The sequence below is a fragment of the Notechis scutatus genome, chromosome 2 (assembly GCF_049901735.1).
Source record: "Notechis scutatus isolate UNSWTSFEM ecotype Mainland chromosome 2, rNotScu1.2, whole genome shotgun sequence".
NCBI classification, from domain to species: domain Eukaryota; kingdom Metazoa; phylum Chordata; class Lepidosauria; order Squamata; family Elapidae; genus Notechis; species Notechis scutatus.
The window spans coordinates 258,890,448-258,909,741 of NC_142010.1; the positions used below are offsets into that span (position 1 = coordinate 258,890,448).

The 19,294-nt window shown below is 42.7% G+C and overlaps 1 protein-coding gene across 1 annotated transcript in view; it reads left to right on the top strand.

The window, feature by feature from the left end:
• Positions 1-19,294, top strand: part of LOXHD1 (lipoxygenase homology PLAT domains 1) — a 238,550-nt gene that overhangs the window by 164,744 nt on the left and 54,512 nt on the right. The window contains exons 32-33 of the mRNA XM_087953943.1: positions 8,099-8,204; positions 10,319-10,527. Coding sequence (XP_087810069.1) covers positions 8,099-8,204; positions 10,319-10,527 — 315 coding nt within the window. The remainder of the gene's footprint in view (positions 1-8,098; positions 8,205-10,318; positions 10,528-19,294) is intronic.

Sequence of the window (19,294 nt, forward strand, 5' to 3'; positions counted from 1 at the left end):
ATTCGCACAGCAGAGTGGATTGTAGCGCCTCAGCTGAGCTAAAAAACAGATCAGCTCACCTCAGCTCACACAGAGGTCGGCCTTTGAGCCCTGCATGCACACTGAGCTCAGCTGATTCGCACAGCAGAGTGGATTGTAGCGCCTCAGCTGAGAGCTAAAAACAGCTCAACTCACCTCAGCTCACACAGAGGTCGGCCTTTGAGCCCTGCATGCACACGAAGCTCAGCTGATTTGCACAGCAGAGTGGATTGTAGCGCCTCAGCTGAGCTAAAAAACAGCTCAACTCACCTCAGCTCACACAGAGGTCGGCCTTTGAGCCCTGCATGCACACGAAGCTCAGCTGATTCGCACAGCAGAGTGGATTGTAGCACCTCAGCTGAGCTAAAAAACAGCTCAACTCACCTCAGCTCACACAGAGGTCGGCCTTTGAGCCTTGCACGCACACATGAAGTGCACACACATAGAACCGCCCATAGAACCAGTAGGAAACAATTTGGAAACCCACCACTGGTCAGAACGGAATTAGTCATTCCATGAAGTGGGCATAGCTTGTTGTGTGAACACAGCAGCTGCACTTCTTAGCCCAAATTTAGGATTTACAATAATATGCAAACCCAGTCAACATGTAGCCAAGTAGCACAACTGGATGAAAAATTTATGAAATATTGCAGTATAGGTAAAAGTCCTCAGCTTATGACTACCGTTGAGGCGAAGGTTTATTTTGCTAAGAGAGACATTTGTTAACATTTTACGACCTTTCTTGCCACCGTTGTTAAATGAATCATTGCAGATGTTGAATAAAAAACACAGTTAAGTGAATCTGGCTTTCCCTGTTGACTTTGCCGGTCAAAAGGTCTCAAGAGGGGATTCCATGACCTCAGGACTCTGCCGCCGTCACAAGTATGAGTCAGTTGCCAAGCGGTCAAATTTTGATCACGTGACCATGGGGATGCTGCAACCGTCCTAAATCCCTTTTTTTTTCCAATGACATTGCAACTTCAAAAGGTCATTAAACGAACTGTTATAATTCGAGAACTCCCTGGCTTTAGAAACTTCAGGAGATTCACAGAAGTACCAATCCTGAGGTTTTCTTGGTTCTGATTAACCAGTGGGAGCTATTTTGTTATAAACCAGAGCCAGAGAATTTTATCTTCTTATTTTTGGCCATTAATCTCAAATATCTGTTAAAACATAATCTTTGAAGGGCCTTTTTCTCATCTGGTTAAAAATATACAGCTGCAGCTGGGTTTCTGATGCAAGCAGGCCTGCGATAGATAAAACATATGGGAAGTCAGATATTTCTCAAACGATGTCCTTTTGACTCTCTGAAAAATTGTATTTTTATCTTCAGCCTATCAGTGGGGTCCCAGGGAAAATGAAATTTAAGATGGAGCACTTGAGTTTCCAGGATGGAAGGAGAAGCCGTTCTGGTTTGGAAAAGCAAGTTTATATCAAAGATCAAAGTCATCTTCTTGAATATAATTGAGGTTGAAAAGGGGAAAAAACAGAAAATAATGTCCCTTAAAGGCATTTTCACTTTTTTTTTTTTTTTGAAGTGGAGGGAGTGGGGGGATAACTTCAGGCCAATCAACATCAAGATTGCATCTTATAATATCTGCCAAATTTGATGTTTATTTATTTCTTTTAAACTTTTGGGGGGAGAAAAGGGAGACCATGTCATACTGTCAAGCAAAAAAGTCAGCTTCAGTTTAACAGAATAACAGAGTTAGAAGGGATCTTGGAGGTCTTCTAGTCCAACCCCCTGTTTAAGTAGGAAACCCTACACCATGCCAGACAATTGGCTGTCCTCTCTTCTTAAAAACTTCCAGTGTTGGAGCATTCACAACTTCTGGAGGCAAGTCGTTCCACTGATGAATTGTTCACACTCTCGGGAAATTTCTCCTTAGTTCCAGGTTGTTTTTCTCCTTGTTTAATTTCCATCCATTGTTTCTTGTCTTGCCTTGTGGTCCTTGGGAGAATAGGCTGACTCCCTCTTCTTTGTGGCAGCCTCTCTAATACTGGAAGACTGCTACCATATTCCCCCTAGTCCTTCTTTTCTCTAGACTAGCCAAACCCAAATCCTGCAGCTTTTCTGATGAAGCATAATTAATTTCACCCCTTTTAAAGGCAGTGAATAATAGCAACTCAGTTAGCCAACTCCCACTGGATTCTTTTCAGACACTGGTATTAAATACAACACCATCTGACTTGTCTCTGGAGTCTTTCCATTGACCCCTATGTTAATATATATGTGTTTCCCTGGTGCTGTGCAATTAAAACATTACTTTGCCTTATAAAATGAATCCTTGCAAATCAACCCGTTTTCCTCAACTGCCATACAAGGTTTTCCTGAGCAAGAGGGCGAATGCCGTTAATTTTGAGCCTGTATTTTGTATTTTGAATTCCAATTATCTCCTCTTTTTTTGTTCCTGGTTGGCATTCCAGAAACTTGCTTCTTCAACCCTGCATATGATGGGAAGAAACTGGAAACAGGACATTTTTCACGGAAGAAAGGTTAAGATTGCAGGATAAGGCTAAGCAGCAAAGCTGTGGATGGACTATGTAGAGAGTGGTGCTAAAATGTTGGTTTTATTTTGTTTTTGTTGAACGGTGAACTACCTGGAGTTGAACTGGGTAGAATCAGGATGTTATATCAATGATTAATTTATGAAGGGTAGTGCCTTAAAGTATTTGTTTGAATAGAAAGGTAAGGTATTAATCAATCAGGTGATCAAACAAATAGGAAGTGCCTAGCTGTTACATTTGGAATTAAAACATAGAACATTGAAAAACAAAGTTGGAAGAGACCTTGAAGGTCTTCTAGTCTAGCTTCCTACTTAAGCAGGAAACCCTATACAAGGGGTTGCCAACCTTTTGGACCTCAGAGACCACCAAACTCATAATTTTAAATCCCGCAGACCAGAGACCCTGGGAAAATGCCAAAAAATGTCTACAGGAATATCCCCCATCCTGTTTTCCTACCGATCAATCATTTTTTATTAGGGATTGCAGGATACTGTCTCCAGCTCCCTTCTCAGGGGAGAGAGAGAGAGAGACTTTTGGCTTCATGCAAGGAAAGCAGCAGAAGCAGCAGAAGTCTTTCTTTCTCTCCCTCAAACTCCACCAGAAATGAGTCTTTATGAGACTTATCACGTTGGTGCAGCCTCTTTGAGCAGGATGCCTTGCAGGGTCCCAAAGACTCATTTCTGGCGGAGTTTTGGGGAGAGAAAGAAAGACTTTTGCTGCTTTCCTTGTGTGCAGCCAAAAGCAGAAGAAGGAAGTGGAAAGAAGCAGCCCGGTGGCCAGGCCAGGTGAGTAGGGCAAGTGGGACAAGTTCTGCCCCTCTGCCTTTTCCTTCCTCCCCTCACTACCTTTTGTTGTTCACAATGCAAGCGACGCAAGCCTTATGTTCCCACGGGCCATGTGGGTAGTGCAGCCTTCTGTTCCCATGCAGCCTGGATTAATTGCTTTGGGGTGACGTTTCTCTGCAGACCACCAAAATGTTCTCGTGGACCACCAGTGGTCCCTGGCCCACTGGTTGCTGACCACTGCCCTATACCATTTCAGACAAATGGTTGTCCAGTCTCTTTCTGAAAGCCTCCAGTGATGGAGCACCGACAACTTCTGAAGGCAAGCTATTCCACTGGTTGATTGTTCTCACCCTTAGGAAATTTCTCTTTAATTCTAGGTTGCTTGATTAGTTTCCATCCATTGTTTCTTGCCTTGCCTTCTGGTGCTTTGGAAAGTAGTTTAACCCCCTCGTCTTTTTAGAAGCCCCTCAAATACAAGAATATAAAAACATAAAAAAGCTCCATAAATATTGAAATTTGGAAAGTATATATTCTATGTCCCCTCAGATTCTGCCGTGCTACCTCATCATGGTGGAATAAAAAATTGGGAGCGTACTTGAAGAGTGTACATTCCCAAAACAATTACCAAGGTGTGAAGGTGTGAACTGTCCAGCTAAGACTAGCATATATAGACTATATAGGACAGCAGCAACAGAGGAAAATGTTGGTGGACGATGACCATATTAACAGATAACAGATAATCAGAGTTGGAAGGGACCTTGAAGGTCATCTTGTCCAACCCCCTGCTCAAGAGGGAGACCCTACACCATTTCTGACAAATGGCAGCTCAATCTCTTCTTGAAAGTCTCAAGTGATGAAGCTCCCACAACTTCAGAGGGCAACTTCTGTTGATTGTTCTCCCTATCAGAAAGTTTCTCCTTATTTCCAGGTTGAATCTCTCCTTGATCAGTTTCCATCCATTAATTCCATGTCTGGCCTTCAGGTGCTTTGGAAAATAGCTGGACCCCTTCCTCTCTGTGGCAGCCTTCATTGTTCTCTTTATTGTAGCCATATTTTATGGCAGCATTGTCACTTTCATCAAGGCAAAAAGGAAATCAATTCAAACCATAGAAATAGATTATTGTCATCTCTTTCTTTCTCAATTGCCCGTATAGTAAATGAGTACCTACCCATTGCAGCACAGAATTATGACAGAAATAACAAAGATGATTAGGGGGCTGGAGGCTAGAACATATGGAGGTATTGGGTATATCTAGTCTAATGAAAAAAAGAACTAGGGACGACATTATAGCAATATTTTAACAGATTAACAGAGTTAGAAGGGACCTTGTAGGTCATCTAGTCCAACCCTCCACCCAAACAGGAGACCCAACACCATTTCTGACAAATGGCAGTCCAATCTCTTCTTGAAAGCCTCAAGTGATGAAGCTCCCATAACTTCTGAGGGCAACTTCTGTTCCATCGGTTGATTGTTCTCTGTCTCAGAAAGTTTCTCCTTATTTCCAGGTTAAATCTCTCCTTCTTCAGTTTCCATCCATTAATTTTAAGGAATCATTTTACATCATGTGATAAAAGACAGTAGTAGACCACTCCAGTTTTTATCAAGAGAACCATATGGATAGGCAACATAGTATATTTATGTACAGGCACTCCTCAACTTACAACAATTCATTTAGGGACCATTCAAAGTGACAACGGCCCTGAAAAAAGTGGATTATGATCATTTTTCACACTTACGGCCGTTGCAGCTTTCCCATGGTTGAGTGATCGTAATTCAGATGCTTGACAACTGGCTCATCTTTATGACGGTTGCCATCTCTCAGGGTCATATGATCACCTTTTGCATCCTTCCCACACGCCAAGTCAGTGAATAAGCCAGATTCACTTAACAATTTAAATTCACTTAAATCACTAATTTAACAATTGCAGTGATTCATGTCCTGAAATGGGGCAGAATTCACTTCACAAATATCTCGCTTAGCCCACAGAAATGTTGGGCTCAATTGTGACATGATCAATCTCTCTCAGAAGAAAATTAATTAATTTATTTTATTAATTTATTTTGATTTGTCAATCGCTTACAAGATAATAGGTATAAGTATATACATAGTTATGAATACATGAAATGGGTACATATAAGAAAAATAAAAGAAACAATAGGACAGGGACGGTAGGCACGTTGGTGCACTTATGCACACCCCCTACAGACCTCTTAGGAAAGGGGTGAGGTCAATAGTAGACAGTCTAAGGTTAAAGTTTTTGAGGTTTGGGGAAGAAACCACAGAGTCAGGTAGAGTATGCCAGACATTGACCACTCTGTTGCTGATGTCGTATTTCCTGCAATCAAGTTTGGTGCGGTTAACCTTGAGTTTGTATCTATTGTGTGCTCTTGTGTTGTTATGGTTGAAGCTGAAGTATTCATTGACAGGTAAGTCATTGCAATGTATGATTTTATGTACCATACTTAGATCAGACCAAAGACGGCATAATTCAAGGTTTTCTAGGTCTAGAATTTCAAGTCTGGTGGCATAAGGTATTCTACAACGAGTAGAGGAGTGGAGAACTCTTCTTGTGAAATATTTCTGGACTTTCTCAACTGTGCTAATATCAGATACGTAATGTGGGTTATTCTTCTGAACATTTACAACTAGATGTTTGTAAAATACAGGCATTCCTCAACTTACAACCAATTGGGGTTGTAAGTTGAGGAATACCTGTATTTTGTCTCCACAACTGATTTGATGGCACCGCATCATGTCGTAAGTATTTTAACAAAATGGCTGCCATGAAGGAGGCTTGCTCAGTCACTAAGGGATTCCCATAATAGATGTAATCAGATACAAAATACTACTCTATTAAAAGGCACACTGCTAATAGCTGAGTATCCATGATCTCTAGTCTTTCCAATAACTGTGAGAGGGATTTTGGAGTCCTTGTAGTAAATCACTTAAATATGAGATAGCAGTGTACCTCAGCTGCCAAAAAAAACCCAACACAGTCTCAGGCTGCATTAACAGAGGGATAGACTAAAGATAACGTAAAGTATTAGTACTGCTTTATAAAGCCTTAGTGAGACCACAATTTGAATACTGTATCCATTTTTGGTCACCACGATATAACAAAGAGGTTGAGACTTTACAAAGAATGAAGAGAAGAACAAAGATGATTATGGAGTTTAAAACATATGAAGAACACTTGCAGGAATTGGATATGTCTAGTGTAATGAAAGGACTAGGGGGGGCATGAGAGCGGTCTTCCAATATCTCAGGGGCTGCCACAAAGAAGAGGGAGTCAAACTATTCTCCAAAACACCTGAAGGCAGGACAAGAAGTAATGGATGGAAACTAATCAAGGAGAGAATGAATCCAGTAATGAGGAGAAATCTCCTGAAAAATGAGAAAATTCAAGCATGGAACGGTTTGCCTTCGGTAGTTGTAAGTGCTCCAACACTGGGGGATTTTCAGAAGAGATTGGAGAGCCATTTGTCTGAAATGAAATATGGTTTCCTGCTTGGGTGGTGGGTTGGTCTAGAAGACCTCCAACTTCCCTTCCAACTCTGTTATTCTGTCTTTGGCACTGCATATTTGATTTTAAAAAAATCAAGAGGGTCTTTAACTGTCATATCCTATCCATCCAAGGTATTCAGGTAACAGCTGTAGAATTAATCCAATTATCATCCCAAAAAATCTGTGAAAGAGGCTCAGGAGATGCAGAGAGGAAGGGGGGAAATTGTTTAAGGTAACTTTGTAAAGTTTACTTTACTTTACTTTATTTTCATTGCACCTCGTACAACGAAATCAAACACCATCTTCAGTGCAAATCATGACCATGACCATGAAAATAAAAACAAATACACATCCTTCACCTTCCACACATTGAACCGAAAACTCCCAACACCGCACTAACACTGCACTATACAGCAGAATTCAAAAGAGCTACTGCCCTGGGATAGAAGCTGTTTTTCAGTCTATTTGTCCTTGTTTTTATTATTCTCCTGTACTGTCTGCCAGATGGTAATAGTTCAAAAAAAGGGTTCCCAGGATGAAATGGATCTTTGAGAATGTTCTGAACTTTCTTAAGGCAGTAGGAGCTATAAAGCTCTTCCAAAGAGGGGAGAGAGCAACCCATGATCCTCTGGGCAATGACTTTAACCCTCTGGAGTGCTGTACTATCTGCCCCTGTGCAATTGGCAAACCATACAGAGGTGCAGTGAGTTAAGATACTCTCTGTGGTGCAGCGGTAGAAGGTCACCAGCAGTTTTTCATTCAGTTGTTGTTTCCTGAGAAGTCTCAGGTAGTATAATCTCTGCTGGGCCCTTTTGACCAGGGCTGCAATGTGAGCAACCCAGGTCAGATCCTCTTTTATGAAACTTAAAACTGTCTACCTGCTCCACTCAGTCTCTATTGATAAGCAAGGGATGGATATCTGATCTGTTCCTTCTATAGTCCACTATCAGCTCCTTGGTCTTATTGGTGTTGAGGACCAAGTTATTGTCTCCACACCATGAAAGCAACTGGTCCACCTCATCTCGGTAGGCAGACTCATCCCTCCCAGAGATGAGTCCCACCACTGTTGTATCATCTGCAAATTTATGACTAAAATAGTATTACTAAAATAGTATTACTAAAGCCTGTGGCTGAATGAGATTTTGAACCAGAATTTCCTTCCAGTCCCCCCAAAATAAATTCAGCAATAATATTATCTGGAGGTGGGAAATATCTCCTGACTCAGGAAGAAAACAGATGCAAGCATTGGTGTTCCTTCATATATTTGTGCTCTCTTATTAGAACTATGATCCTGACTGCCTGAGCGTAGAAAACGCATCCCTGAACCGAGACAACAATGCCAATCTAAAGGACAAGAAGACCAACAGCTCTGCGCTTGATGGGTCACGTAAGAAAGTAATACTGTGTGGAGAAAGCAGGATATAAGACCATTCCAGGCTTGTACCCAGACTCAACAAAATCTCTTTATTGTATCTTGCTGAAGTTATGGATTTATGTCTAGATCAGTGCCTTTTTAAACTTGGCATGCTGGCTGGAGAATTACAAGAGTGGAAATCCACACATCTTAAACTTTCTTGTTTTTCTTTGAAGACCTTTTGCTTCTCATCCAAGAAGCTTCTTCAGCTCTGACTGGATGGTAGGGAATGGAAGGATTTGTACTCCTTTAGGACAGCTGGTCATTTACATTCTTTTAGAGAGTTGTTGAGGCCACTTGGAGGTCTGTCTGTGTCCTCAGGGTCACCTGAGTGGTGCAAATGGGTTTGGAACCTTCTTGGAGCTGCTGTGTTGTAGACTGGAGATGGATGGTGTCATATCCCTGCCCCTCTGTTGAGAGAGGGCTGTTCAATTTTGACATAGATGGCCTCTTTAACCCTTCTTTCAAACCAGTGGTCCTCTCTGTCCAAAATATGGACAAAGCAATTCCAAGAATGCTTCCATTTGCACTACTCAGGTGACCCTGAGGACACAGATAGACCTCCAAGTGGTCTCAGTGACTCTTTTAAAAGAATGCAAATGATCAGCTGTCTGCAAGGAATATAAATCCTTCTATTCCCCACCATCTAGTCAGAGCTGAAGAAGCTTCTTGGATGAGAAGCAAAACGACTTCAAAGAAAAAAACAGAAAGTCCAGTTGCTTCTTGAAAAAAGCATCTTTAGGACAACCATGATCTGGATGACTAAGAACCTCCACAGACACATATCTTAAAGTTACCAAGTTTGAAAACACTAGTCTAGACTGTTTCACACACATTTTAGTAGGTCTTTGACAATTCACCACAGCCAACTCACCATGGCCAACTCACTACAGCCAACTCATCATGGCCAATTGGGCTCAGCCAACTCACCATGGCCAACTTATCACAGCCAACTCACCATGGCCAATTGGCCTCAGCCAACTCACTGTGGCCAATTTGCCACAGCCAACTCACCATGGCCAACTTGCCACACAGCCAACTCACCATGGCCAATTGGGCTCAGCCAACTCACCATGGCCAACTTATCACAGCCAACTCATCATGGCCAATTGGCCTCAGCCAACTCACCATGGCCAATTGGCCACAGCCAACTCACCATGGCCAACTGGCCACAGACAACTCACCATGGCCAGCTTGCCATGGGACATCTCACTGAAGGACAAGAGTTACACTTATTATCAAAGGAATGGTGGGATAGAATCATTAAAGAAAGGATGCAAAAGGAGGGCCAAAATGAAACGTGAATGAAAAAAATTAAAATATTTTTAAATTTATTTTAAATAATTAAATTGAATCATTAAATCATCCTGTGGAGAGTTGTCCTACATGGACTTGGCCATGACTAGGCGAGTTGGCCATGGCAAATTGTCCCATTCTGATTTTAATAGCTTCAGGCTATGCTAAACATGATTGGGGAGGACAAAATAAATGCCACAACATTTCCAAAACATGGAAGAGGTAACAATAATGTGAGCAGACCTGTGGTTTCCTGCCATTTTTTTTTTTGTTTCCTATGTTGGGATCAATCCTATAGCTTTTGTCTGTGCTTTAACCACAAAACGGAAGGAAGCCACACTATTGGTCTCCAGCAAGTGTGGCTGCCAGAAGGTTAAATATTTAACAGTGCCAGAAGTGTTCTCGCCACAGTGATTAAGGGAATCACAGCAGTCACTATGTTAGTAACACGGTTGTTAAGCGAATCTGGCTTCTTCATTGACTTTGCTCGTGAGAAGGCCACCAAAGGGGATCATACAACCCTGGACCTGCTTGCAACCCTCATAAAATATGAACCAGTTGCCAATTTTGATCACATGACCACGGGGATGCTACAACCGGGGTCATAAGTGAAAAACGGTCATCAGCCACTTTTTTCAGTGCTGTTGTAATGGTCACTAAACGAATGGCTGTTAATTGAGGACTATCTCTACCACCTTGGGGCCTAACATCCTTTAGTGTCACTTAAAATGGAGGCCTCTGTAAGCTCTGCGTCAATCTCATTTGCCTAACGTGGTTGTCTTTGTTTTCAGTCATTCCTTACCACGTCGTCCTCACCACCGGGAAAGAATACGACTCAAGTACCAGCAGCCGAGTTTTCCTAATCGTCATTGGTCCTCAGGAAAACTGTACCGGCCACATGTGGCTTGATCTCCCGGAAGAAAAGAACCAATTTGCAGCATCTTCTGTGGAGAAATTCTCTGTGATGGGAATAGATGTTGGTGAAATCAAAAAAATTAAGGTGGGCCATACGGCTGACAAGTGAGGTTTGAAAGAGTGATCAGTTGGCTCAGGGATGTCAAACTCAAGGCCCATAGGCCGGATCCAGCCCACGGGGTGCTTAGATCTGGCCTGCGGGGCCACCTTGGAAGCAGCGAAGGATTGGCCTACGGCGCCTCTGCCAGCAAAAACAGAGCTCGGGAAGGCCTCCCTGGCAGCAGGGAGTCATTAACAGAGGGATGCAATCAAGATCAAATGAGGTACTAATACCACTCTATAAAGCCTTAGTAAGGCCACACCGAGAGTACTTCGTCCCGTTTTGGTCACCACACAATAAAAAAGATATTGAGGCTCTAGAAAAAGTGCAGAGAAGAGCAACCAGGATGATCAGGGGACTAGAGGCTAAATAACATACGATGAACTGTTGCAGGAACTAGGCCTGGCTAGTCTGGTGAAGAGAAGAGAAGGACCAGGGGAGACAGGATAGCAGTCTTCCAATATTTGAGGAGCTGCCACAGAGAGGAGGAAGGGAGTCAAGCTATTTTCCAAGGCACCTGAAGGCCAGGCAAAGAACAATGGATGGAAACTGATGAAGGAGAGATTCAACCTGGAAATAAGGAGAAACTTTCTGACAGTGAGAACAATCAACCCACGGAACAGAAGTTGCCCTCGGAAGTTGTGGGAGCGGCATCACTTGAGACTTTCAAGAAGAAATTGGACTGCCATTTGTCAGAAATGGTGTAGGGTCTCCCACTGGGGCAGGGGGCTGGACTAGATGATCTATAAGGTCCCTTCCAACTCTGATTATCTGTTATCTGTTATTTGTTAGCTAAAATGGAGCTTGGGAGAGCCGCATGTGGCCCATTTTCACTGGCAGAAAACTGCGCCCCACACACAAGTGATGTCCAGCTGGCTATTCCCATCCCGGCCAGGCCCTCAAGATCAAACACAACCCTGATGTGGCCCTCAATGAAATTGAGTTTGACATCCCTGAGTTAGATCCTTAAGCTCAGCTTTGCTTAAAAAGAGGCAGAGAAATTGCAGGCCTCCAGAAGTTGTGGGTGGTCTATATTTTTGAGTATTTTTTTTTTGTTTCATTATTTTGTCGAGCAAGGGACATAGTGGCTAGGAGAGAGATGGATAGAGAGAGAGATAGATAGATAGATAGATAGATAGATAGATAGATGATAGATAGATAGATAGATAGATAGATAGAGAGATAGAGACAGAGAGAGAGACAGGAGATTTGTCAGAGACAGTCAGACACAGACAGATGAAATTATGGATGGATGGAGAGAGAGATGACAGAGATAGATAGATAGATAGATAGATAGATAGATAGATAGATAGATAGATAGATAGAATAGATAGATAGATAGATAGATAATAGATAGATAAGAGAATAGAATTCTTGATTGGCCAAGTGTGAGACACACAAGGAATCGGTGCAAATGTTCTCAGTACATAGAATAGAATAGAATAGGAATAGGAATAGAATAGAATAGAGTAGAAGGTAGTAGAGTAGAATAGAGTAGAATAGATAGAGTAGAATAGAATAGAATAGAATAGAATAGAATAGAATAGAATAGAATAACAGAATTGGAAGGGACATTGGAGGTCTTCTAATCCAGCCCCCTGCCTAGGCAGGAAACCCTACACCACTTCAGACAAATGGTTATCCAACATCTTTTTAAAAACTTCCAGTGTTGGAGCACCCACAATTTCTGGAGGCAAGTTGTTCCACTGATGAATTGTTCTAACTGTCAGGAAATTTCTCCTTAGTTCTAGGTTGGTTCTCTCCTTGATTAGTTTCCATCCATTGCTTCTTGTCCTGCCTTCAGGTGCTTTGGAGAATAGATTGACTCCCTCTTCTTTGTGGCAGCCCCTGAGATATCGGAACACTGCTATCATGTCTCCCCTAGTCCTTCTTTTCATTAGACGAGACATACCCACAATTCCTACAACCATTCCTCCTCATACGTTTAAGCCTCCAGTCCCCTAATCATCTTTGTTGCTCTTCTCTGCATGCTTTCTAGAGTCTCAACATCTCTTTTACATCATGGCGACCAAAACTGAATGCAGTATTCCAAGTGTGGCCAGTATTCCAAATGTGTGGATCCAAAAGAGAATCCTGAGGGTTTGTTATCCCAAATCATACGGAGATTAGGGAAAGCCAGTTTACAGTATAATCTAGTATTTCTCAACTTGGCAACTTTAAGATGTGTGGACTTCAACTCCCAGAAATCCCCAGAACTGGCTGGTCGGGGAATTCTGGAAGTTGAAGTCCTCACAAAGTTGCCAAGTTGAGAATCACTGCTATAAAGTGTTTGATACAAGCCCTTTAATGGCTTGCCAGAAATTATTTTGCTGCTGGGTGTGTGTTTCGCATGATGCACTGCTCCTTCCATCATTCTTTTTTTTCATTTTCTTTCTTTTTGTTGTTGTTGTTTTGGTGGGGGGGGGAGAGGAACCTTTGACAAAAATTTCGTAAATGGCCCACAGTGAGAAATGCTCCCTGTATAATTTTCTTGCTCAACATGGAAATCGTTTTCACAGCTTCTCTTGAGACACCTCTTACAGGAGGGCATTAATCACAGCTCATAAGCAATGTGCACTGATCAGGGCAGGAATATTTATGTACCAAATGGTTGGAAGGACATCCTTTACACAAACCGTCTCTTGCCTCATCTCGAAGCTCACATTCGTCTTTTTCTCAAGACGGTTTGTTGCAATGGTCCATAATTGGAGACACTCGCCCTCCTCCCAAACCTTGAAGGCATTGCTCTGAATCAATCCACAAATTACCATTAAATAATCATATTTTACACAAAAGAATGTAGCAATTATCAAATGCACGGGGAGTGATCTAATTACCCCCATTAACCTAAATGTAGTAATTAATAATTTAATTCAAATTGAGTCCAGGGCCTGATCCCACCTAAACTTCATAGCATGCTTCCCTGAACAGAGTGTGCACCCAGAAACACAAATGTGCACTTTTTGGGCCAGAGAATATTGTGTGTCCTTCAATGATAATCAGTAAAGCTGCTCGTGAAAGAAAGGCGCCACTTAATATTGGTTTCTTCCAAAACTTATCCTTAGATAGTAGACCAACAGTTCCCAACCTTTCACCCTTGGTGCAGAGGTGGTAATTCAGCCGGTTCTGACCAGTTCTGGAGAACCGGTAGCAGACATTTTGAGTAGTTCGGAGAACCGGCAAATCCCACCTCTGACTGGCCCCGCCCCTATCTATTCTCCGCCCCCCCGAGTCCCAGCTGATTGGCTGGGTCTTCTTTGGTTGCCCTGCACAGGAGAACGGAGCTGGAAAGCAGGTTAGTGGGGTGGGGAGAGAATGGGGATTTTGCAGTAACCTTCCCCCAGGAGTGAGGAGGGAATGGGGATTTTGCAGTATCCTTCCCCTGCCATGCCCACCAAGCCACGCCCACAGAACCAGTAGTAAAAAAATTTGAATCCCACCACTGCCTTTGGTGGCCTGGCCTGCCAGGGTGGGGAGTATTGGTGTGGCAGGCTCACAAGCGTGAATGGAGCTTTTGCATGCCAGCACAAGCTCCCTCCTCTCACACAAACGCAAGGGCCCAACGCTTGTGAGAGTGTAGCTTCTTGCACTAGCACAAGAGTAGAGTTTTGCGCGTGTATCGCTTGCACTGCCCGGTTTCAAACAGGTCACACCCCTATAGTAGCCCATGGCCCGTGGTTTGGGAGCCCCTGCAGTAGATGGCAACATACGGGGAGTTCGTGACTTAAAACTATTTCTTTAGTGACCGTTCAAAATTACTACGGTACTGAAAAAAGTAACTTATGACTTTTCACACTTATGCCCATTGCAGTATCCCCATGGTTCAGAAAAGATACATGCCCTTCTAGCATTATCTCTTCCTCCTCCTCCTCCTCTTCTTCTCCTCCTCCTCTCCTCCTCCTCTCCTCCTCCTTCCTATTCTTCCTCCTCCTCCTCCTCCTTCTTCCTATTCTTCCTCCTCCTCTTCCTCCTCTTCTTCCTCTTTCTCTCCTCCTCTTCCTGCTCTTTCCTGCTCCTCCTCCTCCATCTGTTCCCTCCTCCTGCTCCTCCTCTTCTCCTTATTCTTCCTCCTCTTCCTCTCCTCCTCCCCTTCCTGCTCCTCCTCTTCTTCTTCTCCTCCTCTCCTCCTCTTCTCCCCCTTCTTATTCTTCCTCCTCCTCTTCCTCCTCTTCCTCTTTCCTCCTCCTCTTCCTCCTCCTCCTTCTCTTCCTCCTCCTCCTTCCTGGGAATTTAAGAAATAGACTCTGCCTGTGTTATATAACCACAACTCATCCTTAAACACAAATTCCCATTCCTTTACCAATTAGGTGCATCTTTGGGAGGCAGGATTTAGAACAGCAGAACTGCGTTTTGCCTTACCTAATCCTCAGACCCAGAAAAAGTACACTTCCCTTCAATTTAATTTAAACTGTGCCTGACTGTTTTACAGCCTGACAAGGCTAAACAGGGTTAGCAAAAAACAAATAAAATAAAACAGATTTTGGTTTACATGTAAATATATTTCATTATTAAAACCCAAGGGGAGAATGTTAACGCTTTCTTGTGTTAGCTGACAGGAGTTTGACGTGTGAGCCTTTTCAGACTAACAAGCGATTCAGCCCCAAAGTTTGATATTATTCAACGTGGATTAGTGACTTCTTTGATGGCAAGGAACATGAAGGTTGAACCTTCTGTGTAAAATATAATTTATCCAGCTTGGTGGAAAGATTTAGGTCTGGAAAGTCCACCGTAAAAGCTTTCAAGAGTTCTGTCTCAATGCAGACCTCAACCTGTTCTTTTGGGTCACTTAGTCAAAATGAAGGACTTTTGGGATACTGACTTCCAGAATCTAGGGCATGCTAAGATCTCACCATTTCTAAAAATAGCAGGAAGTAAAATAAAACCAGGCTGCTGAGCTTAAAACCAAACTGTGCTATTTTTTTTTTCCATCTTTATACTTACCATTTAGTGTGCCGCAGAACGATACAGATAGTCCTCAACTTATAACCATTCGTTTAAGGACTGCTTGAAGTGACAACGGTAAATGAAAAACGTGACTTAAAGGGCCATTTTTCACACTTTAAGAGCCTTGGTGGCGCAGTGGTTAGAAGGCAGTATTGCAGGCTACTTCTGCTGACTGCCAGCTGCTGGCAGTTTGGCAGTTTGATCCTGACCGGCTCAAGGTTGACTCAGCCTTCCACCCTTCCGAGGTGGGTAAAATGAGGACCCAGATTGTTGGGGGCAAGAGGCTGACTCTGTAAACCGCTTAGAGAGGATTGTGAAGTGGTATATAAGTCTAAGTGCTATTGTGAAAGAAGGAAGGGAGGGAGGGAGGGAGGGAGGAAGGAGTCAGGGTGGCACAGTGGTGAGAATGCAGTACTGCAGGTTAGCTCACTGCCAGGAGTTCGATCCTCACCAGCTCAAGGTTGACTCAGCTTCCATCCTTCCAAGGTCAGTAAAATGAGGACCCAGATGGTTGGGGGACAATAGACTAACTCCGTAAGCTGCTTAGAGTGGGCTGTAAAGCACTGTGAAGCAGTATATAAATTTGCTATTGTATTGCTATTATGACTATTGCAGCATTGCCATGCTCCTGTGATGAAAATTCAGAGGCTTGGCAACTGACTCATATTTACGATGGTTTCAGGTGATCTGGGCTCATGTGGTCCCCCTTTTGTGTCCTTCTGACCTAGGGAAGCCAGATTCACTCAACAACCGTGTTACTAACTTAACCACGGCAATGACAACTGTGGCAAGAAAGGTTGTAAAATGGGGCAAAATTCACTTATCAAACATCTCGTTTAGCAACATAAATTTTGGGCTCAATTGAGGTCATACGTTGAGGACTGCCTGTGTTCCATTTCCCCATGGACTTTTCTTTCCCCTATTTTTTTCATCCTTCAAATGCATTAGTTGTATTTTAGCTTTAGCTTACAGTACAAATTTTCCTGTATTTGGTAACTCAGAATGGCAGGAAACTGTGTTGCTGTCATTTAGTGGCAGAGAGCAAGACCCAGAAGATCCAAAAATAATAATAATGAGTTTTGAAAAACAACAACAACAATGCAGTCTGCCCACCTCTTATAAAATAGGTTAGGAAAAAAGCAAGACATTTAGAACAGAACAGAACAGAACAGAATAGAATAGAATTCTTTATTGGCCAAGTGTGCTTGGACACACAAGGAATTTGTCTTGGTGCAAATGCTCTCAGTGTACATAACAGAAAAGATACATTCGTCAAGATTCAAGAATCATAAGGTACAACACTTAATGACAGTCATAGAGAACAATAAGCAATCAAATCATACTAGGAAACAGTCCATATAAATCGTAAGGATACAAGCGACAAAGTTACAGTCATACAGTCACAAGTGGGAGGGGATGGGTGATAAAGAGTGATGAGAAGATTAACAGTAACAGTAGTGCAGACTTTGTAAATAGTTGAACAGTGTTGAGGGAATTATTTGTTTAGCAGAGTGATGGCGTTCGTGGGAAAAAAGCTGATCTTGTGTCTAGTTGTTCTGATGTGCAGTGTTCTATAGCGTCATTTTGAGGGAAGGAGTTGAAACAGTTTATGTCCGGGATGTGAGGAGTCTATAAATATTTTTACAGCCCTCTTTTTGACTCATGCAGTATACAGGTCCTCCGTGGATGGCAGGTTGGTAGTAATTGTTTTTTTCTGCAGTCCTAATTACCCTCTGAAGTCTGTGTCTGTCCTGTTGGGTTGCAGAACCAAACCAGACAGTTACAGAGGTGCAGATGACAGACTCAATAATTCCTCTGTAGAACTGGATCAGCAGCTCCTTGGGCAGTTTGAGCTTTCTGAGTTGGCGCAGAAAGAACATTCTTTGTTGTGCTTTTTTGATGACGTTTTTGATGTTAGGTTCCATTTTAGGTCATGTGATATAGTAGAACCTAGAAATTTGAAGGTCTCTACTATTGATGCTGTGATTTCAAGGTAGACTCACAAAGCCCGGGCAAAGAAAAAAAAGGACAGGTTCCAGAGACAGAACTGTCAAAATATATAATTTGTTATTTGCTTTATTTCTGCCACAGTTCAAGAATTTGAGCATCAGCATTAAGCTAGGGTGGGGATTGTGGGGTGGAGCTACCCTACTATTTTCCTTTGGACAGTTGTAGCCAGGCCTCACACACCCCGACACCTGCCTTGCTGGCCCATTTCTTCTGCAGCCAGCAAGGTCTGGCAAGGCTTTCCTGAAGTCTTCTGTAGCTGATAACAAAATTTTGGATCGATCCGGAGCTCTGTTATCGGCTGCAGAGGCCTTCAGGAAAGCTTTGCCGGCTGCAGAAGAAGTTCCTGAAGGCCTCTGACAGCAAAAAGGAGGCTGGTGTTGACATGCACAAGTGAGGTTAGTCAGTGAACGACATCTCCCGAAAATAAGACCTGGTGCCTTTTTTCGGTGGCTAAAAATATAAGACAGGGTCTTATTTGGGGGGAAACACGGTAGCTTGAGCAGTAATCTTTTCATTAGGCATGAAAAAGGCAATAGTGTTTTTGCTAATAAGGAACTTTTATTTTGAACAGATTTACAACCATTCCTTATTTACAGAAACAGTTTATTAGAACGGATCTGGGAAGGTTTCCTTGAGGTGATTGGGGTAACTAATTATACCGATCAGAATATATACCAATGATTAATCTTGCAAAGCAACTTAAGGGTGATACATGCTGAATGTTGAGAGAAGAAGCTAAACGACAAGCAATTTGTCAGCTCATTTGGCTGGAGTGCTGCAGTTAGTCCTTGGCTTACAACTGCAATTGAGCCCAACATTTCCGTGGTTAAGCAAAGGCCGTTGTTAAGAGGGTTTTGCCGCCATTTTATGACCTTTCTTGCCACCTTTGTTAAGGGAATCACTGCCATTATTAATTTAGTAACATGGTTGTTAAGTGAATCTGGCTTTGCTCTTGAGAAGGTCACAAAAGATGATCACATGACCCCGGGACATTGCAACCGTCATAAATATGAACCAGTTGCCAATTTGAATTTTGATCACATGATCATGAGGACAGTTGCAAAGGTGAAAAATGGTCTGAAGTCACTTTTTTCCTTGTCATTGCAACATTGAACAGTCAGTAAATTGATGTTTTTAAGTCAAGGACTGCCTATTCTTTGAACCTTTCAGGGTTAAGATCTATTGTGCCAGTTCAAACATTAGAGGTAAACTGCAGCATCATTATTCAAAATAACCCCAGTCTTTTTTTTTTTTTTGGATACCCTACAGTAGAGTATCATGTCCAAGGAATCAGGGTCAAAAATTCAGGACAGACCCCCCCATCTGTAGCAATCCAGGGGGATTTTCCTGGTTTTTTCATTGCAATGCAAATGGTGCAACTCTTCACATAGCTGTCCACATCTTTCTTTATGCCAGGCCACTAGAATTGCCTCCGAGCTAAGTGTAAAGTTTTTAAGAACCCGAAGTGGCCTGTCGGTTTGGCGTCGTGGCTCCTCTGAAGGACTAGAGTATGTAGGAATTCTGGGACGTAGAGTTTTGTTTCTTTCCAGGTTAGGTCATCTCTTTTCGTTAAGATATGTTGATTGTCCCGGAACCAACGATCTGCTAGCAGTTCAGTTTTTAATTTTGTGGCTAAGTAGTCTGCGGGTCGGTTGCATTGGTCGCGTCGTCATCATCTGGTGGTTACTTGGGCAGCTATTTGGATAGGGGGAATGATGGCATTTATAATTTTCTCCCTTTTACATTTATACTGGGGCATGTGAGAGAGGACGTCAGCCAGAAAGTTCTTTCCCCCCGG